Below are 25,819 nucleotides of genomic sequence, written 5' to 3'. Positions count from 1 at the left end.
AATATCATGGCAACGTGAAGGTATTCAGAATATGAGATATACATAATGATGCCAATTTTATAACTATTTAGTAGTTAGCTGCGAGCAGATCTGATGCATTTGCACTAACCTGTAAGCATGTTAACTCACTATGCAACTTGAGGATTTTGTCCTAAAATGTGAAGTAATTCCTATTGTATGACATAACATACTTGACATTGTTGTTGACCAAGTGCATCCCTTCATGCTCTCAGTTTATAAGTTTGGTAATGTCTTCCAGCAAGACAATGCACCATGTCAAAAGGCATAGACCATTCAGGAATAGTTCCAGTAGCACAACAGTGAGTGACTTATTTCATTTCATTGGCTTGCTCAGACACCATATCTCAACAAGGTATATCTGTGAGATGAAATAAGATGGGAAAAACTGTTTGCAGCAGGGATTTGCTGCCATCCAACAGAGGCAACTGCAGGATGTGATCAAGTCTGTATGGCCCAGCATACTTTTGAACACTTTCAGCACCTCACAAAGCCCATGCCCCAACAACTTGAGGCTTTTGGGGCAGAGATTTCATGAGGGCTAAAGGAGGTGCTGTTCACTATTAGGCCAGTGTATTGAATAAATTTTCCACTATATGTTCCAAAGTAGTTGCATAAAGTTTGGGTAGCAATTATTTCCCTGTCTAAATGTCTCTTTGTATATGGAATTTACTTTCTTTTACTTTGTTTACATATTCCTAATAAAGAAATATAAAAGAAAGATTACAAGATTTGAATGCAATCAACAAAGAAAAAGGCAAAAAGATCAATATAAGGCCAAAATTATGTACAACAGATAATCAGTTGGAAAAATAATAAAAAATTGAAAATGAAGGTACCAAAAGAGGCAGAATAGTACACTATTTTAGCCAATTTGCAAGTTGTAACAATAGCAGGTTGAAGTACAAAAAGAATTAGTTTAGGTGGATGACCCCAGAAAGATAGCATCCTAAAAAAACAAAGAGAGAGAGAGAGAGAGAGAGAGAAATTAAGCACTTTTAACTATGTTAAATCTTCTATTTCCACAGGAAATAAACAGAAATTTTGAAATTATATACAAATGGAAATCCCATTTCAAGGAATGTTACATTACCTGTGACTAGTGATAAGCTAGATACATTCCTCATAGCACTGACAAAAGATGGACTAGCATAGATATTATGTGAAACCTGGTTCTTGTAAAGAGAAAACAAGGAAGGATGTGATAAAGAAATAAGTGCTCATTTATGATCACAGTGGATAATGATACTTTTCTCTTCATTTATTTTCTAAATATTATAACCCCCATAAATTCAAGTATTGATATTCAAATACAGTGTATTCTAGTTATTTGGGCCACCGGTTAATCGGGGCAGCCATTTATTTGGGGAAAATCTTAAAAAACAGAAGCCAATCAAGAATATAGCCAGGGTTTACTTCGCTTAATTGGGACAGCATGCCGTTTAATCAGGGAAAGAGACCACAGCACTGAAGATTACCCTACAATTGTCTCCGACGGTACCATGTGGTTCGGTAGAAATTCTGGAGGTCACAACCATAAAACAATAAAAACAATTAGCAGTCACCTGTTTATTGGGCTTTTCTGTTAGTGAAATCTATGATAAATGGACAGTAAACTCGATCTTACTGAATTTGTGATAATACCGACAACTGGAATTCTGTGGGTTATTATGGTGAAATGTGTTTACACTTCCATGAAATCTTCAATCATATAAAAAAATTAATTTTCAGATCTTCTCTTCATTCTTATTTTTAAAGCTTTGTAACTCGTTACTCTGTTTTCACTTGTGCGTATTGTGTTACTTGCAATTTGTGTGTGCCGTGTTCTTTGTTATTGACTGCTTGTCTTTTTAATGTTTTAAATTTGAACCCCCATCCACAAATGTCAGTGAACAGAAATGTCAACTAGTTAGTATGTACATATTATAGTATGTATTAATTATTCCAATTATCACATATTCTTCCGATTTTCACGTATCATTTAATTTTTTAATTGGTAAGGTAATAAAGGGTAAAGTTGTGCTTAATATATCTTTGCTTTTATAGCCTGCGGATAATATTCCTCCTATTTTCACTAATTAGAATCGCTGTTTAATAGAATTAAAATTCAATTCACAAACGTGATCACAATGACCGGCGCTTACTGCACATTGTATAGTGAACGGTACTTTACTATGGTGACTCCATCGTAACGTGATTTGATTGTACAGTGAACCAATTGGGGGGGGGTTACATTGTATTTTTAACTATTTACGTGAAACTTCGGATAATTGGGGCAGCCGCTTAATCAGTCCAAAATGCACTAGTCCCGATGAGTCTCAAATAACCAGAATGGACTGTACTATAAGTTTTACCAACCATTTATATATTTGTAATAATTCTAAAATAATGATAATAATAATAATAAATAGCTCTCAAGTAGTTAAAAAAAATAATTTTTGCATGACTTTAAGCTTCCTAAAAACTTCAAACATCAAACTAATAAATTTAAATAAGTACCAAATATTTATTATGTTACATAAAAGTGTCTACCCATCAGTGACAACTGCATATGAATAGAGAACACCTAAATCATTCTTCTGCAGCCATGCCATGAATCGCTGTAGAACAATGTGGAATGGATCTGCACTGTCCACTTGAGACTAAAAATAAAATATTAAAAAAGTTGATGTAATTTGTTCATTTACTGAAATAATTATATAAGATTATAAATAACAATGAGATCACCAAGATCAAACTGCACAATAACTGGCATTAGTCCTTTGATGAATATCAATGTTCCACTGGGGCTTTTATTTCTCTGCTGTCTACTTGCCTAAAATAAGACAGATCCCAAATTCTTTGCCAAACTTTGAGATTCATTACCATTGTAGCCGAGTGGAGCAGGAGTGCAGTAGCACATGCTATTTCAGTAGACCAGGGTTCAAGCCCCTGACTGCTAAATACAGTCAATCTGCCAACCTGCACTGGACCAGCTTGGCAGATTATGATCCATTTCCCTCAACATGAATGGTTGAGGAGGCTCCCATCCTGCAGTGGGTTGATAATGGCTGGAGTTAAGTTTTTTTTTTACCATCATAACACAATTCCAGTAATTATCAACAATAACACAATTCCAGTAACAACAGACATGAAAGGCTGACTCATCATGAACAATTTGCTGTTGTCTGTTCTAAAGTTGTAATCGTATATTCTACAAGGTGTCATAAAAAAAATTTGGAGACTGAACTGATATTTTGGGAAATGAAGCTTACTGACTATTTTGATAGAGCTCCTTCAAAACATTCTCCTTTACACTATACACTAATTCCAACAGTTGCAACTTCTGGAACCATTCCTATGGCTCCTTTTGGAATTGCTAATAGTTCCTATGTCACATTCTGAATAATTCCTCAGTAATTTCAAATCTGCGACCTTCAAAGATTTCAAAGCTTGGGAAACATAAAAATAAAAAAAATAAAAATTGCAGGTTGCTGAATCCGGTGAGTGATACAGAACTAGTGGTGTAGTGCTTCTTAAGAAATTCTTGAATGGAAAAATTGAGTGTGCAGAAGCTTTGGCCTTGAGCAAGCACCAATTCCTTGAAACCAACCTTTGTTTTTTCTAAAAGCATCACACAATAACTGTAGAACTTTTTGGCTTACTGTTTGACCATGTGGAAGAATTCATAATGAACAATGCTCTGTAAGTAAAAAAAAAAATATTATGAACAAGGAACATGGTCTTCACATTTTATAGAGATTGTCTTGCTATTCTGGGCTTTGGAGAAGACCGAGTCTTCTACTGAGAGGACTGGGCCTTTGTGTCCAGGTCACAGCCATGCACCCATGATTTGTCACAATAATGATAGAAAGAAACAAAGCATGGGTCATCAGCAGCAGCATCAGTTTGATGCACATTCTGACATGCAAGAACTTGTTGCTCTGTGATCATCAGTGAAGATGTGAGGTGAAAATCTGGCTAAAATGCACTGCATTCCCAAAACTTGTGTTAAAACTGACTGAATACAGCTCATAAAAAATTTCCCAGACAGTAAAACATTGATCAATCCTGATGAGATTACAAATATGAGTGAGTGAATCATTAGTTTTTGAAGTTGATCAGTGGCCAGAGCTAGGATTACCTTTGACAAAAAAGGAAACCACTTTCTGCTTGATCAAACCACTCATTTTAAAATTCAGTGAAATGCTAAAACACCTTCCATTCAATATATTACATGTGGGGTACAATACTGACACATGACCAAAAAATTTATTTTTGAGTTAATACTAGCTATGAACTGGTAGTAATTGTATCTTTCAAGTCAGTAATACACAATTAGATAATTAAGATGCTGATTTTAATTACCCAATTTTGAAGCTAGCACTTATTAGCTAGCACCCATTCAAAAACCACAAAATAATCTGACAATTTTAGCTTGGAACTGATTTTTGATGTTACCAAACATAACATTGGGTTGTGCCAGTATTGCAGCCCACATGCAATATGCTAATTTAGACAAATTGCAGATTCATGTAACAGCTGATTCATTATTATTATGTCCAAATGAGTCATTGAATTTGTTGTGACATGTCACAACTCCTACTAAACCACAACTTCAAGACTCAAAATAATTCCCATCACACTTTGTATAGCAGTAATTGGTTATTCTGCTATATTTTGCCCTACAGTCATTGTCTATTTTCCATATTAACTGTCATTAAAAATAAAATACACATATATACACTACACTTTTGATCACTGAATTGTGACTACCCTATCCATAATGGACTGTGCCGCATAGCTCGCAGTATAAAAAAAAAAGCAGCAAGTGTACCCTGTATGCACGAAAGATGTTTTATTTTATGTGAAAACATCTATGGGTGTCACTAGAGTAAAATTGTTTGAATTTTTGAACAGTCTGATCAAAACGTACTTACTGACATAACTTAGTTGATGTTGATCAAAATCTTGAGAAACAGATTTTATTAAAGTCTGCATTTTATTCTTGCATAATATTACTACCCACTTACTCTACCGAATCAACGTTAGTGACTGAGTTAGCACCATTTAGGAAGTGACGACATTTGCACCATTTAAAATCTAACAGCCACCTAACAGGAAGTGACGTCAATTGCATCATTTCTGTAAAAAAATTGTTACCAATCAATTGCATCATTTCTATAAAAATTTTGTTAACAATCAATTGTCATTACCGTAACCATAAGAAAATTTCATTACCAATCAATTTTACTCTAGTGCCGCCACAGATGTTTTCACATCAAAAGCCAAATAACTTCATACACTGCAGCGTGGTAATTTGCATCTGATCATGCAAGTCAAAGTGATAAAGTAGCAGTTATGGGATATAATATATATATCACAGAGTTTCAAAAGGGCATGATTAGGGGAGCTTCCCTATCAGAAATGGCATGTCTTGTTGGTTGCTTACAGCCCACTGGTGGTTTAGGTGTACAAAGAATGGTGTCTAATGGGACAAACCACCTCCTACCGACAGAAATATAAAGGATTATGCTAGGTGGATGTTCGTGGTAAGTGAAAGGTGCGGCACGTTGTACAAGCTGAACAGCAGATCCTGTGTGACAGTTTAAACTGCAATACAATATGGGGAATGCAAGAACAGTATCCTAAATAACGATGCAGTGCACACTAGAGACACCCTCTCCTCACTGCTGATCTATGTTGATATATTGTGAACACTGTGATGTTGACAACACAGTGGTTGGACATGGAGGTATAGTAACAAGTGAGCTGGTTAGATGAGTCAAAATACCCGGTGCAACATGCCAACAGACACCTTTGTGTATGGTGCAAGCAATGAGTCCATAGACCCATTGTGCATGTTACTCACTATCCAGGCAGGAGGTGGCAGTGGTTTGCTTAGTATGGGAGATGTTTTGGTAGGAAGAACTAGGACCCTAGGTGTGTATGGATCAATGTTCACTGGAGAGGTCTACCGGCAGACATTGGAGACCGTGTGCATCCTGCCGTGTTGCATTTCCCCCCAGACAGAAACAGGATCGTCCAAGATGATAATGTAGCATATCATCAGGCCTGCATTGTGCACAAGTAGTTCACTGAGCACAATAAAGATATCACCTATCTTGATTTGCCCCAAAATTCACCTGACCTCAATCCAATTGAAAACTTGAGATGTTTAGATATGGAAATGAGGTGTATGGACATGCTGCCGTCATCTGTTCCTACAATGTGGAAAGCCTTGCAGGTAGCATGGCTGCAGATTCCTACGGATGTCTTCAGACATCAAGTGGAGTCAATGCCTAGATGAATAAAAGCTGTTATCCATTCAAACAGTGACCCAACACATTACCATACTGGTTGTTGTATAAAACTAGACTTTGTGGGACAACAAGCTAATTGGTCTATAATTTTCAATTTCTGATTTAGCTCCTTTCTTATGCAGCAAAATTATGACTGCATTATTCCACTCCTTAGGGGTCACGACTTTCCTAATGTATTCTTTGAAGTCTTGCCAGTTTCTGTGTTATGTCATTTCCTACCAATTTTAACAACTTTATAGTAACTTCATCTTCACCTGTGGCTTTCTGATTCTTAATTTTCTTCAATGCATGTTCTACTTCATTAGGAAGAGTATCGGGGTATGTGTTGCTAATTTGTGATCAATCTTCCCCACTGCTGGCATTATTCCCTTGCTCCTTATATAATTCTTTATAGTAGTTTATTTTTGAATTATGCCTTCTCTGCTATTCATAAGTACACCAACTATTCTTCAGTTTCAGTATCATTTGTCTTTCTGTATTACTGCTCATGGCTGCTGATTCAAGTCCTTTGTTTTCCCTTAATACTTGTTCTACTTTTCTTGTGTTAAATCTTCTTACGTCCTCTCTGTCTCTTTTTAATGGCTATACATAACTCAGTATACTCAATTTTGTCCTTGTCAGTGTTTATCTTACTGTTCATTTGTCATCTTCAGTCAATCATGACAAGTGTTTCTTGACTAATTTTTTTTCTTCTTTGGATTTCTTTTTACGTATAGGTTTCTCGGGCTTTATCACTTCCGGAAAGTTGTATTCCTCGTCGATATCTTAGCATTAGCATGGCACGTGATGCAAGAAAGCAAGCTTATATAGCATTAGCTGAAAAAAACCCAAATCTTCTAATTTCACCCATCCATTTGCTCCAAATGTTTGTCTAGTTCTGCCTTGAATCTATTTAAGCTATCAACTTCTACAACGACAGATGGAAGTCTGTTCCAGCAATCAACCACATGCCGGCTAAAGGCAAACTTCCGCACATCTATTCTACAACCATCTTTCTTCAATTTGAATTTATGCCCTCTTAGGCGATTATTTTGAGCAAGAGGAAGAACCTCATCAGCATTGCGCATGCTCAAACCATTCAAGGCTTTATACACCTCAATCAGATCACTTGGCAGGTGCTTAGTCCCTGTAAACTGTAATTTCAAAACTTAAGCCTTGCTTCGTAAGAGCAACCCTTTGTTCCAGTCACTAATCTTGTTGCCCTTCTCTGCACTCACTCCAGCAACTTCTACATCCTTCCTAAAATGAGACCTCCAGACCTGTATACAGTACTCAAGGTGTGGCCTGACTACACTTTGAGTACTGGCCTAATAGTGAATAGAAAAATTCCTGTATATCATTGACAAGACACCATGAGTTACTCTTGCAGACAGTCTGCACTGCTCAGAAAACTTCATATCTGCCTGCACAATTACCCCCCAGGTCCTTTTCATTCTTTACCACTGTCAGTGTAGTACTGCCCCAGGGCAAGCGTATATTGGATTGTGATTCTTGTGAGCTATAAAGTGCTATTAGTGAGAGATATACAAGGACTACTGTATATTTTTACTGTTTTTAGTGCGGAAAATTACAAGGAAGCAGTCAGATACAATTGCCAAGACTCCCGCCTCCTCATGGCCTGGGGTGGGCGGCCAGGAAAGTCCTGGTTGGCGAAGTGGAGTTGGAACTAGATTTGGACAGTGAGAATTATAAGGATAAGTGGACACTATAAGTGTGTATGAATAAACGTTTTGAGTATAGTAGACAAGTTTCAATTGTCTGGACTGTTGTGAATTTCAGTGTTTTGGTAGAATTTTAAGTTTTACTGTATTATTTTTGTAGGTGGTCTAGTAATAATTACTATATACGCACCAGAGTGCTTAGGAATTTATTAATCAGCGTTTGTTTTTTTTTTGGGGACAGGAGCATTTCTGGTCCTGGAGTGAATCCAGCTAGTTAAATATTTAGATTGCTAAGTTTGATTGCTTAGTATTAAAATCTTATTGTTTGAGTTATTATGGCTCATAGAAGGAGTGAGGATTCCTCATCTGAGGAGGATCTGCTGGCGATGGATGACGAAGAGTTGGAGGAGATGCAGTTTCAAGAACAGTTAAAGACGGCGGCAGTTGGTAGTTTAGAGAGAATAGAAAGTGAAGAAAAAGGGGAAGATGGAGAAGAAAATAAGGAAAGAAGGGCACAGAAAAGGATAAGAGTAGAAGATGAGGAGATAGATAATGGAGATAGTGAACATGTGGGTATAGGAAAAGATATTTGGGAGGAGTTTTTGGAAATAAGACAAGCACAGACTAGGCTCCATTTTTATTTTGTGATGCAAATAAAGTAACTAGAGCTGCCATGAACAAGATTCTTTCAATGTGGGATACGTTGGAAGATAGAGCAATTATATTGTTTGTGGAAAATAGAGTAATGGTATCTAGAGTAAAAGACTGTAGACAGTTAATTCAGGATCAAGAACAACAATTTGAAAGTTATGCTTCCGTATTAGAGAAGGGAAGAGAAAAAGTGAAGGAAGTTAAAAAGGGAGGTGAAACTATAGTGGCCTTCATTAAGGCGAATACAGATAAATATACTACGAGTGAACAAGTTGGAGCAGTGGTGAATGAGGATATAAGACCTTTAATGAAGAAAGTTAAAGTAAAGAGAACAAGAAAGATTAGAGATAGAGGAATATTGATTGAAGTTGATTCTATAAGTGATCTATGTGAATTACAGAATAAAAAGAGGTTGGAAGAGTCTGGTATTAAAATCGAAGTTCCAAAGAAACCTGGTTTAAAGATAATAGTATATGATGTGAATAAGGATATACATAAGGAACAGTTTATGCAAGAACTTTGGGATAGAAGTTTGTTTGATTATGGATATAGTTTGGAAAGGGTTAAAAAGGAAGCAATTGTGAGGTCTATTTCTTCAAGTAAGGAAGTAATTGGATTTTGGAAGTGCCCAAAGAGTTGAGAGATATATTAATAAATAAAGGAAGAGTCTATTGCCAGTGGATCTCATTTTGGGTGAAGGATATTGTCCTCATTCCAAAATGTTTTAAAATGTTTATCTTATGGCCATGTGGCTTATTAGTGTAAGAGGAAGACCACGTGTGGACATTGTGGAGAAGAGGGACATGTTTTTAAAGACTGTAAAAAGAAAAATGAAGTGCTATATAAATATATTAATTGTAAGAGAAAAAATAGAGATTTTTGCCATCCAATTAGAAGCAAGGAATGCAGTGAATATAAGAAGTATTATGAACAATATAGGACTACATTAGATTATGGATAAGAGAGAAATAGAAATGAAAAAGCTAAAGGTACTGCAAGTGAATGGGCAAAGATCCTATAATGTTGCATTGCAGTTGAGTCATCAGACGGACAAAAAAGACTATGATGCTCTCCTTCTTCAGGAGCCAAACGGGGTTGGAAACCTTGTTAAAGGTTATAAAATAACTGATAACATTGTGCAGTCCGGAGTAAACAGTCAGGCTGCTATCATAGTGAGAAATGCAGACTGTGTGGTAACACAAACTGATGAGTTGTGTTTTACTCGTGGAGTCTGTGCTGAGATCCTGAGTGAGATTGGCAGCGTATATATATGGTAAGTGTGTACTGCCAGTTCCATGATGAACTGCAGCCTTATTTAAACTATATTGAAAAAGTGGTAGATGTATTACAAGGAAAGAAAATTTTAATTGGTATTGATTCAAATGCAAGTTCAACAACTTGGGGAAGTCGCGAGACTGATAATAGAGGAAATCAATTAGAGGAAATGTTGGTAAGTCAGAGCCTTAATATTGTAAATGAGCTGGGCCAGCCCTCTACCTTCAGTACTATACAAGGAGAATCTAATATAGATTTAACATTAACTACAGAAGCCTTGTGGAATAAGATATGTTGTTGGAGGTTTAGGGAGGACTGGACTACCAGCGATCATAGATGTATCACCTTGGTGGAATGGGATATTAGTGGATTTTTTTTTTTTTTGGTAGTTGTTGGCGCATCGGCTTCTGTGGCCATAATGCACCTCCCAAGGTTTTTGCAGTACTCTGATCCAAGCCCGAGGCAGGATTCGAACCTGCGACCTTTGGATTGGCAGGCACTTTACCCACCTGGCTAGCCCGGTCAGCAGGATATTAGTGGAAATGAGGAGGAGAGTGAACAGGGCTAGGAGGAATTTCCAGAGGGTACAGAGAAGAGGAATAAGTGAACAAATGGAGGATTTAAAGAGACAATACCAACAAATAAGACAGGAATATGTTCGTAGAATTCAAAAAGAGAAGAGAGAAGCATGGCGAAACTACATAACAGAGGAAATGAATAAGAATGTATGGGGATTACCATACAAATTATTATTTGATAGAATGAAAGTTGATCAAGTTTATAAATAAATAAATAAATTTTCTGTTTATACTCCGACACGACAACCCAGTCAGTAGAGTTTACAATAAATCGTCAATACAAATATTTAGCATAGTACTATTAAAATAGAAAATCAGAGTACAAGGAACTGGGAGTCCTCCATGCATAGTTTTCTCTCCTCATTGTTTCCTATAGATCAAATAAGTTTGGATAGTAGAGAACAAAGACAAATCAAGAAATTAAATGATGAATATGTGGGGGAGCAGAAAATTGAAAGTTTAATTACGGAGGAAGAATTGAAGATAGTATTGGAGAAAGTTAAGACAAAGAAAGCACCAGGCAGAGATGGATTGCTACCCGAAGTGATAAAGAAGTTTGGTTTGAAATTTGGAAAGGAACTGGTAGAGTTATTTAATGTGTGCTTAAATGAGAAAATCTTTCCTAGTTGTTGGAAGGAGGCATACATTAAAATATTAAGAATAGAGAAAAAGAGAGGACAGATTCTGGATCATATAGACCAGTGGCATTATTGCCAGTTATTGCAAAGGTTTTTGAGAGTGTGTTGATGAATAGATTGGAGGGATATTATGAGAGTAGTGGAATGAGCAGCCCTAGGCAGTTTGGCTTTCGGAGGGGCAGATCTACTGAAGATGCTGTGGTTAAAATGGTGTCATAAGTACAAGAGACTTCAGAAAATTACGTCCTGGATATATTTCTTGACTTTAAGGGGGCATTTGATTGTATATGGTGGCCAAGCTTTCTAGCAAGAATGAGAAAAATGAAGTGTACTGGGCAGTTATATGGAATTTTAAAAGATTATTTTAAAGATAGGAAAGTTACAATTGTAGCAAAATAAGGAAAAGTTACTCAGGAAGTAACAAGAGGTGCTCGACAAGGTTCAATCATAATCTCTTTCATAGTTTTCACCCCAGGCAGAAAGGCAAAGGTAACACACCCCTTAGCAGAACTATTCCATCTTTCCTGCCAAATACAATCTATATCTTGCTGCAACCTTTTCTTTTCTACTTTCAAATCATGTCTTCCATACTCTCTTCCCTCTTCTCTACAAGATTTTATTCCCATAAGTTCTATTCTCTTATTATTCTTAATCGCACTGCATATTCCATTGTCCTTTTAAGTATAATCAGATCCACTGGTTCCTTTGCTCAATAACTTGCAGAGCATCATTTGAAATGGTTCTGTAGGACCGCGTCACTGCCAGAAGGGCAAATCTCTGTGCTGAAATAGTTGGAATATTGTATTAGATGAGCTACTGGTTCAGGAGTGGGTAGGATGTGAACTGGCAGCATGTGCTGATGATTTGTTAATAATGGTGGTGGGAAAGTCTAGAAAAGAATTGGAGGAGAGAATTAAGAGGGCTATGGGACAAGTGGAGAAATGGGCTGTGGTCCATAAAATGGAGATATCAATGAAAAAAACTAACATGGTTCTGCTCAAAGGGAAGCTCAGTGAAAGAAGGCCAACTGCAAAAATATTTGGTACGACGATAGCATATGCCCCCTTGGTCAAGTACCTAGGAGTTTATGTGGATGAAAGGATGTCCTTTTTGCCTCACGTGCAGAAATTAAGAGATAAAGTGAGAATGATTTATTTAAAAATTAGGAAAGTCACAAGGGTAGAATGGGGAGTGAAAGGCAAGTCCTTAGACCTCCTCTATAAATGTATATTTCTACAGATTATGACATATGCATGTGGGGCTTGGGGTCATAGTGTGACTAATAGCCACGTTAAAAGTAGTAATATTTCAGCACAGAGATTTGCCCTTCTGGCGGTGACGCGGTCCTACAGAACCGTTTCAAATGATGCTCTGCAAGTTATTGCAGGAAAGGAACCAGTGGATCTGATTATACTTAAAAGGACAATGGAATATGCGATGAGATTAAGAATAATAAGAGAATAGAACTTATGGGAATAAAATCTTGTAGAGAAGAGGGAAGAGAGTACGGAAGACACAATTTGAAAGTAGAAAAGAAAAGGTTGCAGCATGATATAGATTGTATTTGGCAGGAAAGATGGAATAGTTCTGCTAAGGGGCGTGTTACCTTTGCCTTTCTGCCTGGGGTGAAAACTATGAAAGAGATTATCTTGGTCTGGTCTAGGAATGTTCCAAACAATGTTAATAACTGGACATGGGTTAAAGAAAAGACTGGTAGAGCTTGGTGTAGAAGAAAATCCAATGTGTATTTGTGGGATGGTAGAGGATACAGAGCATATTTTACGACAGTGTATAAGATATGATATACCAAGGAATATGTTAATTAGGCAGATTGGCTCCGACTCATACACCTGGAGTGACTTGTTTAAGAATAGAGAATGGAATGAAACTTTTGCTGAGTTCGCTAGAGAAGTAAACAGGATTAGACAATCGTAAAAGTTTGTATATATGTAAATAGTGTTTTTATGGAGTTGAGATTTAGTTGGAATTGGAATTTATTGATCTTATAGTTCATAGTTGTATTAAAAGGAAATGTTGAAAAAAAAAAAAATTATAAAATATAAAATACAAAAATATATTGATTAATTTTATTGTTTAGGGTTTTATATTTATTTTAGAGTTTATAGTTGTATAAAAGAAAATATTGTAAAAAGTATAAAATACAAAAAAATATTGATGAATTTTAAATGTTTAGAGTTTTAATTTGGCTGGAACAAGAATCAATTTATAGAAGTTTGCCTTTGAAGTTTAAAGTTTAATTGAGCTCTAGATAGTCGATATCCGCCTCTTCGGGGCAGGGGCGGTAACATATCCTCAATGTTTGATTTATCATACAGAGGATATGATTAAGGACCAAAAGATTAAAACTGATAGGATAGAGGAATAAAGCGCAGATGAGCTTATTGCTCAGGAAGCACAGGTACAAGTAGGTGTTAGGACAGTGATGATGTCAGTGTAGTACCACACAGTTGATACATTACTCTAGGGTTACTGCTCCCCATATGCAGTACTTTACATTTGTCAATATTAACCTTCAGATTCCACCTCTCAGACCATCTGCTCAACTTTTCTAGATCCTGTTGCAGCAGCATACTGTCATTAACAAACCTGCCAACTTTCGTACTGTTTGCAAACTTGGACATTAAGCCTGATATGCCATCATCAATATCATTAAAAAATACAGAAAACAACAATTGACCCAACACCGAACCCTGACGGACTCCCAAATAACATTAGTCCACGAAGAGAAGTGTCCAATGATTACCACTCTGTCTTCTCTCACTCAACCATCCCTTTAGCCATAACAGCAATTTGCCTCCAAAGCCACTGCTTCAATTTGTGCAGCAGTCTTCCATGAGCAACAGTATCAAAAGCCTTTCTAAGATCCAAATATATGATATCAAAGTTATTCCCTGCATCCAAGTTCCTTTGTGACCACATCATAGTATCCAATCAAACAGGTCAGACAAGACGTCCCCTTAACAAAACCATGCTGTGTCGGAGCTATAACTGAAATCTTGTCTAGATGATCATGCAGTGCTTCTTTAAGAGTGCCTCCATTAATTTCCCTGGGACAGAAGTTAAACTAACAGGTCTGTAATTACTTGTGTCATCCTTTGATCCTCCTTTGTGAATTGGGGTCACATTTGCATATCTCCAGTCCACGGAAGCTCTCATAATTATGGCTAAGGGTTTGCTTACTTCCTTTGCTGCCTCCTTTAATATAACTGGATAGATCTCATCTACCCCAGGTGCCTTTCTTATGTTTATCTTCAACAATTTCTCCTCCACTTTGTTCTCAGTTATTGCAAAATCATCTAGCTCACTGCCAGAGTTTAATTCACCTCCAGCATTCCCCTCCCTGAATAACTCTTCATGTGCAAATCTAGATGCAAAATACTCATTTAGTTTGTTAGCTACATGAGCAGGATCATCAACAGTTGAACCATCGATATCCAGTGGACCAATCTGATTCATCCCTTTCTTTTAGAGGTTTACATAAGTAAAGAACTCTTTGCTGTTTTTCTTTTGCATCCTTTGCCAAAGATTTCTCGTAATCTACCTTCGCCTGCCTAACCTCCTTTGTGACTTGGTTACAGACAAGCTTATATCTATCATAGGTTTCTGTGTCACCCCATTCATTTTTCTTCTCTGCCAAATGTCTCATTAATTCATCTGACATCCATTTAGGCCTAAACCTTGAACAATATTTCTTAGTAGGTATGAAAAGCCTAGTAGCTTCCAAGATTCTTTGAATGCTTCCCATTTTGAATTTCTGTTGGTAACATCAATTGGTCCCACTGTATAGAATTTAAATACTGTCTCTGACCCCCATAGTTGTCTTTAAGAAAGCAAAAACGATTCCCTTTACCCATGATGGTTATTATCTCTTTGAGTAAATCCCACTTCAGCACACTGTGATCACTCCCACCTAGTGGTTCTTTATTTGCAGATTCTTAATACATGAAGAATCACTACTGATAATTAGATCAAGAGTATTACTCCCTCTAGTTGCCTCCTGAACATGCTGATGTACAAAACAATCATCCAATAAATCCACAAAAGCATTGCTAGTGTATCAGTGACAAACCTACAAATTCCAGTCAATATCTGGGAAATTAAAACCCCCCCATTATAAGACTCTCTGATTTACTGGCCCACTCTATTTCCTTGTTCAGTTATTTATTATACTTAGTCATTAGGCCTATAACACACTTCTACTCTCAATTTTGATTTCCCAGTGCTTGTGTCACACCAAACTGACCCAACACTGCACTGTCCAGCCATGTCGACTGGCTGTACTTCCTTGGATTTTATGTGTTTTTTAACTAATAGCATAACTCCACCTCCCTTCCTATCCCATCTCTTCTTCCTGTACACATTGTACTCCCAAAATTCCATTTCTGCATTCCTGATATCTATGTGACACCATGTCTCTGATATCCCAACAATATCTACCTTTGATGTTTTAACCAACACCTCAAATTCATCAAATTTATTTACCAAACTCCTAGCATTGGTGTACACACAAGTATACATGCACCTGTTCCTATTCTTAGTTACCCTAACATAGCCCAGGTGTTTACATGTATTGCAATGACTCCCAGCAGCCTCTGAAATTCCCTGCATCTTGTTTTCCAGGCTGCTGCTCATTCCAATAGAAGCAGTGCAAGGATCACTTTCACCTCTGCCAGCGGCTACTGTTAATCTATTAATCTGTATCCCCCAAGCTAGCAGTTTTCTGACCCGCCTAACGCTGCCTCGATAGCATCAGCAAATATTCTTGCACCCTTTCCATTTAAGTGTATCCCATCCCTGTAGAAGCAATCTCTCCTGTTAACAAGCACAGACCAGGCCGAGAAAAATTCTACCCTTTGAGCCTTGCACAATCTCTCCAGGGCCGAATTGATCAACAAGGCTCTCATCTTGGACCTGAAAGGTCTACAGAAGCTCAAACTTGTTCTTAAGTTCCAGTACATACTGCTTTTTCTCCTCTTCTGTTATCTCAAAGACCTTATTATTTACTACAGTCAGTTTTTTCCTTTCTTTTCTTACATCTATATCAAGTACACATCTTGCCATTGTGATCACTTCCAACATTTACCTTGTTCAGGACAGTAATATCATTCAAAATATATCTTCTGTTAGTGAGGATGAAATAAATTTCATTAGTTGTTAATCCATTTGAGATCTTCCATGTCCACTTTCTGTTCACCCTTTTCTTGAAAGAAGTGTTCATTACTGACATTCTTCGAGATTCTGCAAATTCCAAGGTCTTTCACCTCTTTCATTTCTTTCACCAATTCCAAAATTTCCTATAGTTTGCATTTCTGAACTGTTTTCTCTCTTTCCAACCTTAGCATTGAAGTCATCCATAATAATGGTGTAGTGAGTTTTCTGTTCATCTAGAAGTCTCTCAAATTTGGTGTACATTTTTTCAACCTTTACATCATTATGGCTCGACATTGGTACATAAATCATTATAACCTTTAGTTTGTACCTGTTAGAAATCCTGAGAAGCATTCTTGACACTCTTGGTGATGTACTTTTGAATTTCAAAATGTTTTTTTATATCTTTATGGACCAGAAAGCCAACTCCACCTTTGCTCTTTTCACTGTTTCCATTGGTGTACAGCAGATTTCCACATGATAAACTTATAAGTGATTAATTTCTTCTTCTTCTTGTTTCAACCAAACCAATGATATTCCAATTCACATTTTCTAATTCCTTTTTCAGCTCTAATATCCTATCTTCACCAATGAGTCATTTTACATTGTAACAGGCCAAGTTCAGTTTCCGTGCATGACAGCTGGTCGTACCCAGAGATTCTTAGAGCCCTCTGCTTCCACTATGATCCTCTCACTACCGTAAAAGGTGGAGTGAAGGGCACTTAGGACTGAGGGCCATTTGTTTCATCATGTTTTCATGTGCTGGAAGGTTTTGTCTTTTCCTCTTCACACTGACCAAACGTCTTGAAGAGAACCACTACACGTCCATTGCCACAAAGTGACTTAACAGGCTTACCATCGAGAAGGTGTGCATGGGTGGATTTTATGAAGGCAGGCCAACCAGACTTCTTCTAAAATAGAAACATATTGAATTCAGTGTTTTAGCCTGAGTGTCTGATAACACATAGGATGCCTGTTCCCCTCTCAGCCTCCAAGTCACTATGATAGAACAAATCAATTCTTCTAGACTATCAGCCATTCAATCACTAGTTTTCTCCATGCTGTCCTATTTTCCATTAGACCTTTAGACCTAGCCACAGTAAGCCCTCTTCCCTTTAATGCTTGCTTGACACCATCAATCTACCTAATGCTTAGTCTGCCTCTAGACCTATTACTATTCATTTTTGATTTGAATATTCTAATCTCCCTTCTCTCACCTTTTTTATATGCCTATACTATTTTAAGCTTTCTTCACTTACCTTTGGATATTTTTTATTCCAAGGTTTTTTCTTAGTTTCTCATTTATAATACAGTTTTGCCACTGCTTCCATATGTCAATTTGTCAACCAGACTTCATTATAACCATTAATGATCACTGTCAAGCTGAGCTTCTTCAGAGAGACCTAGATAGACTTCAGGAATGGTCAGAAAAATGGCAGCTGTGCTTTAATCCAACAAAGTGTAAGGTATTACACCTGGGAAACAGTAATCCCAAAAAATCTTATTCACTTGGTGGAGTTCAACTAAACCCAGTACTGGAGGAAAGGGACTTGGGTGTTACGATACGGTCAGACATGAAATTCTCTGAGCATTGTAAACAGGTTGCAAGGAAGGCCCATGGTGTCCTATCGATGATCTATCGAACTTTTGCAAGTAGAGATAAGGACGTGATAATCCCATTATATAAGGCCTATGTTAAACCACACTTGGAATACTGTGTTCAAGTATGGAGACCGCACCTAAAGAAAGACATCGAGCTTCTTGAAAGGGTGCAAAGAAGGGTAACTCGCCTGGTGAGATCGGCAAAAGGGCGTCCTTATGAAGAAAGACTTCGAATATGTGGGTTGCAGAGTTTGGAAACTAGACACCTTAGAGGAGATTTGATTGAGGTGTTTAAGGCTCTGAGAGGCATCAGTAAAATGAATGAGGACAAAATTTTCAAGATTATAAATGATGCTAGAACTAGGGGACATAAATTCAAGTTACGCGGGGAAATGTTTAGATTGGACTGCAGGAAGTTTTATTTTAGCCAGCGAGTTATAAATTACTGGAATAAGTTGCCTTCATGGGTGGTGGAGGCCGACAGTTTGGGGAAATTCAAAGGTCATCTGGATAGTACTTTCGGGTAAGGGAAGCGCATAGGATGATAGGATTAATTTCCTTTTTATTTAATTTTTAATTTCATTTTATTATTTTTATTTATTTATTAATTATTATTATTTATTTATTTAATTTTTGTTTTTATCATTGTTTTGTTCGGATTTTTTTTTTTTTTTTTTGGCTGGTGCAGCATAAGCCATAGGCTTTCTTGCACCATACGGCCGTTACTAATACTAATACTAATACTAAATACTAATTTCATTTATTTTCTTAAAACACATCCTACAAATTTTGATCAATTTATTTTTTCTTACCCAGCTGTTACTTCCATGGGTTAAAATCTAAAAAACCATGTTACATACAGTTAATATTTATTATTTGGCCTAATTTCTCTTTTAATCCAAATTCTTTCAAATGGCTCCCATCTTCATTAAACACTGTTCCCAGATACATAAAATTACTAGCTTGTTGCAATTTTTGGTTATTTAGCCTACACTCCAAATTTTCCTTGTCTCTCACAACTCATTTTCTTGTGTATCTAATTTCATGTTAAATTCTCTACAACACATTAATTTCTTCAGACTCTTGAAGATCTTAGAAGCTACTATTTATGCACAATATCACCTTCATATAAGACTGAGCCAATATTTGCCATCTCCCACACTAAACTTTGTCAATAACTTACATTCACACTTTTATTAAATAGTCCATGAAAATTACAAAAAGAAGTAGTGATAAGTTGTGACACTACCTCAAGTTTAATTTTAAACAACTTTTCCAGTTCTTCCTTTAGTCCTGCAGTTTAGCCATTTTTATCCCCTTAAATTCTTGACGATATTGGTCATATTTTTCTGAAATTTTAGAGTTCTTTGTGCACTGAAATGGATGCACTGAAACAGCAGTCTGGGGGTGGGAGGAAGGATACCACATTACTAATAAGTGTAATTATACTTCACTTTTTGAAGTATAATTATACTTGATGAAAACTCATGATGGAATCCTTACAGTTTGAGAGATCAATAACTTTCAGAAAACTTGACTTTTTCCTACCAGTGTTATAAAACAAGGATGTAAGTCCACCATAGCTAAACTCCATTTCTTCAGCTATACATGTCCTTAAATTATATAAAAATTCCTTAGGCTTTACAGCATGATTTCATTATCATAAAAATGTGTTCTGATCTCAACATTCTTGGCCCAGACTGATGGACAAAGTCCCGTTATCATCTCCTAACATGAAGGATGCAGGTTGCTGCTCATCTTATAGCTCATTAACCTATTTTAAGACAATAAAATATACTTGTATAAATAAAACTATTTCACAAGCTGTGATAGGTGTTGCTTCAGAATGTCAGGACTTGTGCACTGGTAACCTGTGTGATTAACTATTGTTGGCTACAGCCATCCTGGTTGTGATCCTCTTGTGTTCTAGAAATGCCCACTATACATAAAGGGAATGATATCAAATTACACACCTACAGCATAGGCTGAAGCTCAGAATGAGCAACTGTTAGTGAACTAAGACAATGCTAAATAACTGGTAGGGGAAAACTTCACTGGATACACTGGTTGTTAGAGCAGTGAATGAATGGTGAGGAAAGGAATCCCATTTCTCTTGATGTTTGGAGTCTAGGCTAAATTCATTTCTCCAACCATGTTGCTCAATATAAGATAGCAAACTCTTTTAGATTGAAGAACTGGCTTTTGTTAAGGGACTAAGGAGTACATTAATCTGGCACTGCTGCTACCCATATGTAATATCCTGCATTTGTCAATGTTAAACTTCAACTGCCACTTTTCATCCATCTGCTTAATTTGTCTAAACTGCCTTTCCAACCTTTGTATCATCTACAAACTTGGACATTAAGCCTGATATGAATTCATCATTACCATTAATAAATATAGAAAACAACAATGGCCCCAGTGCTGAAGCTTGGGCAACTCCACTAATAACATTAGTCCAAGAAGAGCAATACCCATTGATAATCATTGTCCTCTCCCACTCAACCATCCCTTTATCCATAGGAGCAACTTGCCCTTAATGCCACACTGCTCCAATCTGTATAGTAGTCTCTTATGTACAACAGTATCAAAATCTTTTCTGAAATCTAAGCACATGATGTCAAAATTATTTTATGCATCCAGTTCTTTGTTAGTGTTATAGAATCCAATCAGATTGGAGACAAGACTGCCCTTTAAATCCATGCTTAACTGGAACATATTATTCACATAAGCATTTAATATAATATATTTAATCTTCTAGCAGCCTTTTTTAATTACCTTACAGTTACCTCTAGGATGGTAAGGTTTTGACAGACCTTACCATCCTAGGGTAATTAAATCCATGCTGTAATAGCAGTATAACTGCAATCCAATCCTCTAGATGGTCTTGGATTACTTCTTCCAAGCCAACAACTCCATATTTTCCCTGAAACAGAAGTCAAGCTTAGGGATACATTTGCAACATCTCCATAGGGACCCCTCCCCAAATCCAAGGATGCTCTCATAATCATGGCTAAAGATTTGCTTACTTCTTTTTCTGCCCCCTTAATATAACTGGATAGATTCCATCCCCTCGAGGTACCTTTTTTATATTTGGCTTCCACAATTTCTCTTCCACTGTTATCAGTTATCACAAAATCAATCTGCTTCCTTAGAATTTGATAAACATCTGGCATCCCCATTCCTAAAACATTCCTCATGTGTCAATGCAGATACAAAATAGCTATTCAGTTTGTCAGCAACCTGAGCAGGTTCATCAATGGTTAAACCATTCATAGCTATCAGACCAATATTATTATTAGCCATATGGTGCAAGGAAGCCTCCAGCTGCACCAGCCAAAAAGAGAGAGAGAGAGAGAGAGTCAGAAGTAGAAGAGAATCACCAAGAAAGAGAAGAATGATGATATCCAGCTAAGGGCCCTGGGTGTGCCAAGCCCATACTCACCAGATGTGAACCCCTGGGATTATGATTCATTCCTTCCTTCTACTGTTAATATAAGTAAAGAAATCTTTGCCAGAGTTGTCACAATCTCCCTTAGTTTGCTTAACTGCCTTTATGATTTGATCGCAGTTTATATCTACTGTAGGCTTCTGTATCATCTGATAATTTAAATGCATTTTATATGTATTTCATGCATTTTTCTTCTCTGGCAAGAGTCTCATCAGTTCATTTGACATCCATTGAGGTCTAGGTCTTGAATAGTATCTCTCAATTGGTATGAAAAGCCTAACAGCTTCTACCATTACTTCTCCGAATGCATCCCATTTAGAATTTGCTGTTGGTAAAAATCATCAATTGGTCCCACTGCATAGAATTTAAAAACTAAGAATACTGTAATCAACCTTTACAAAAGCTCTTTCCTTTGCCAGTAACAACATCTTTAAGTGAATCCCATATATCAATACATGATGATCAATGCCACTTAGTGGTTCTTTACTGCAGATTTTAATGCATAAACTGGAAGCCACCACTTTTATGGGGTCTAATGCATGCATCACACAGCATTAAATTTTGAGATGATATTTTCAAACAGATATAGGTAGCAACTTCAATGCTTAATTCTTGGTAAGAATTAAGCAAATTAAACATCAATCCATACCATAGATAAGCTGATTGTAGCGAGATTCCAAAAGCACTATAAAGAAAGAAACCTAAACTACAGATATCAGGTTGGCTTCACTGCTGGGATGTCTACAGTGGATGCCATTAACCTAGTTATTAATAACGTTTCAGCCTCGAATGAAAAGTGTCCTCGGCCTCCTTGTGGACTCTGACACCGTTTGGTGGCAAAGTGTCCTGGAGAGGTTCCGAGAGGCCGGGGTCTCCGTGCCTATTTATCGTCTCATCACAGATTATTTCCCAAATCGCTCACTTGTGGTCTCCAGCTCTGTTGTGAGATCCTGCTCTGTTGCGAGGCCTGTGACTCGCGGTTGCCCTCAGGGATCAGTTCTCGGACCAGTATGCTGGAACGTGGTCCTTGATGGGTGGGTGGGTGGCTGGCTACCGAACATAATTGTACTACTAAGATCACTTACACAGACGATTTAATTATCCTTGTTTCTGGAAACTCCAGACTACAACTTGAAATCCGTGCTAATGAAGTCCTATCAGACCTAGACGAGTGGTGTAGTACACATAAATTAACTATTTCTGTTCCCAAAACAAATTCTTCTCAAAGGAAAATTATACCCAAATAGACCTCCAAGTATTAAGATTAAAGAACAATCAATAAAATTAGTTAACTCATACAAATACCTAGGAATTATGTTAGATAACAAACTTCAATTCCTTACCCATGCTAAATATGTACTAAGCAAAATCCCGACTTTGACAGGCAAAATAATCAGAATTACCAAAGGTTCTTGGGATCTGAAACCCTCCACTCTCAAGCTGTACTACAAATGTATATTTATTCCTATTGTTTGTTATGCTGCGGGTGCTTGGGGCCCCAGTATACGCAGTCACGGTGGAAAAAATCTTGACTCAAGCCCAGCGCTTCTTCCTGATTGCAACTTCAAGAGCTTGTCACACAATTTCAACGTCAGCACTACAAGTAATCAACAGTAAACTACCAATTAAATACGAAGTGCTGTACAATTACTCTCAGTACTGTAGAAGGAAGGGTATTGCAGCACAGTTCAACTAGTTTTCTGTTAACCTGGACGTGCCAGTGAAAGAAGACAATACTAGATTAAGAAACCAGTTTCTCCAGGAATGGCAAAACGATGGACTAATGCCAACACTGGAAGAATACCCTTTTTATACCTCAAGTTGCTGAATTTGACAAATAACATTGGCCCTAGTTTAACCCAGGTCTTCACCTAACTTTCCTTCTATCCGGGCATGGCAGCCTAAACTCAAAGTTATTTACTCTGGGTTTGGCTGCGTCTCCTCTTTGTAAATGTGGCTCAGACGTGACAGTCCAACATATAATCTTAGAATGTCGATATTATGTAGACATTCAATTTGAACTTCAGGCATTGACTGAAGTTTATGATGTAAATAACTTCACCAAGTATTTAGAATGTAAAGAAATTTATCAGGCACTGGCTAACTTTGCAGACAAGGCTTTCCACAGAAGGAAAGGACTTGCCAAGTGAGAATAATTATGTAATAAGTGTACTACCACTGTATATATTGTCTTGATATTAATCGAATTGTTACAGGACCTCAGATGAGGAAATGTATTTGTGTTTATTGCCGGAAGGCAATATTAGCATTTAGAATATATAAGCTGATGTGCTAGATTCGCTGTTGGGTGGGCGGTGTCCTGGGACTTCGGCCTCTACTAAGGTGCATAAATTGTAAATCTTAAATTGTATAAATTGTAAGATATGTATCGGACCTCATTGTAACCAAACTGGAAGGTTCTAACTATCTGTATAGTTGTATAAGTTGTGAAGGTTAATGTAGAAATTGGTTCCTTCAACAAATTGTAATAACTGAGTTGCAAGTGTTATGGATATACAGTATGGTCAAATGTGCAGCTATACTACATTGGTCTCAGGTAAGAGACTTATTGTTTGTAATAATTCCTGTGAAGTTGGTGGATCAAGATGTTTTGTAAAACCACAAATTGTAAATATTCTACAGTTACTCTTCAGCGGCGGATAGGGGAAACCCTGGAGCCCGCAGAAAATAATAAAATACTTTGAATCAATCCATACCTTGATATTGGCATTTTTTGACAAAAAAAATTTTCTCAAAATGGAAACATCTTCCAATTGATGTCCTCCAAAACTATGCACACAAGCTGGCTATATTTTCTACCAGACATTGTTCATGCATTTAGATGATATCTCAACCCAGGTTCTGCTGATAATGTCAATCATCTTTAATGTTAAAGCCCTCCCACAATTACTTTGATGGTTTATTATCACTTTCTTTATGTAATTAATTTTGAATATGTACAGCATAATTGTTTTAATTATTATTAATAATTTTAAATGCAAGAAAGCAAGTTTATGAAGCACCAACCAAAAAAATTTCCCACATTTATGAAGCACCAACCAAAAAAAACTCCCCAATAATCTATTTCTTCCTTGAATTTATTCAAATTGCCCACCCCCACAACAGATGAAAATTTGTTCCGACCAACCACCCAGTGGCTGAAGGCAAACCTCCAACACATCTATCCTAAACTCATCCTTCCTCGATTTGAATTTATGCCCCCTCATGTATGTATAGTTTGAGAAAGAAGAATTCCATCAGCAATGATGCTTCCAAATCCATTCAAAGTCTTAGACACCTCAATCAGATCACTTTGCAAGTGCCTGGTCTTCATATGCTACAATTGCAGAACTGAAGCCTGCCTTGGTATGACCACCCTTTCATTGGACTTGTACGCAGTACTCAAGATATGACCTAACTTTTGTCTTATACAATGGGATAATCACTTCCTAATCCCTACTAGCAAAGTTCCTGTATAAAATGGACTTTAAAAGTCACTGTAATTTCTTGGCCAATGAGTAATGGAGGTGGTTGTTATTTGGTTTTTAGGAGCATTAGCAACTAAGGCCATATTGCTCCGGGGATATGCGGTGGTCATTCCCTGACCTTTCCGCATCCTCCGTATTTGGTGGTCATGGACTCGAACCCAGGTCTAATCAAGAAGCGTGTGCTACGTACTGCAGCTCCTGCCCACCACAGAGGCGCCGCGCCGAGAGTAATGGAGGTTATTGTTAGGAGATAAGAATGCAATGTTAATATTTTGCAAGCATCTACAGTGTTGGGCGAATGGCCTGAAGCATTCTATTATGTAACAAAAAAGTTCATTCTTTTTAACAGTTTCTCTATGTATTTTGCGTACCAACAAATGTACACCATTGTTATTGTTTTTTTTTTGCATACCAAAAAAAAACAATAACAATGATGTTATTGTTTTCTCTATTGTCAGTAATTGAAATTTATGTTTTTGTGACTCATGTACAGTATTATCCTGGTTATCCAAAACATTTGCACCAAGAATATTTTGGATATTTGATTTTTTTTTTGGATAATTAATTTAAAATGTACACAAAATCCACAAATAAAAGGAAGGCTTACAAATGAGAAAATTACAGTAATTTGTATTTACTGTATTATAAACTGTGCCTACTTCACAACAATGGCATGGTTACTTCACAACCACACTCACGGTATCAGAGAATGAAAAAGACATGGGGGGTCATTATGCAGTCAGATATGAAGTTCTCTGTACTGCTAATGGGGTTTTGTCAATGATATACAGGAATTCTGCCAGCAAAGATAAGTGATTATTCCATTGTATAGGGCAATGGTTAGGCCACATCTTGAGTATTGCATACAGATCTGGAAGCCTCACTTTAACAAGTATGTGGATTTGTTGCACCAGATACAGAGTAGAGCAAAGAGACAGTGAGAGAAACAAAATGGTTTTCTTACTTGAAAGACTTCAGTTCTGCAA

General features: G+C 37.0%; 1 protein-coding gene across 4 annotated transcripts in view; it reads right to left on the bottom strand.

Moving 5' to 3' along the window:
* LOC150078230 (3'-5' exoribonuclease 1-like) overlaps positions 1–25,819 on the bottom strand; it is a 149,614-nt gene that overhangs the window by 70,975 nt on the left and 52,820 nt on the right. For all 4 annotated transcript variants that reach the window (XM_090384872.1, XM_090384873.1, XM_090384871.1 and 1 more), the window contains exon 5: positions 2,551–2,660. In XM_090384872.1, the coding sequence (XP_090240998.1) occupies positions 2,551–2,660 (110 nt within the window). The remainder of the gene's footprint in view (positions 1–2,550; positions 2,661–25,819) is intronic.

This window comes from Mastigoproctus giganteus, chromosome 11, assembly GCF_048544385.1.
Source record: "Mastigoproctus giganteus isolate SK-2022 chromosome 11, ASM4854438v1, whole genome shotgun sequence".
In the NCBI taxonomy this organism is placed as follows: Eukaryota; Metazoa; Arthropoda; class Arachnida; order Uropygi; family Thelyphonidae; genus Mastigoproctus; species Mastigoproctus giganteus.
The sequence above is the reverse complement of the archived record's forward strand: the minus strand, read 5'-3'. Positions and strand labels throughout refer to the sequence as shown.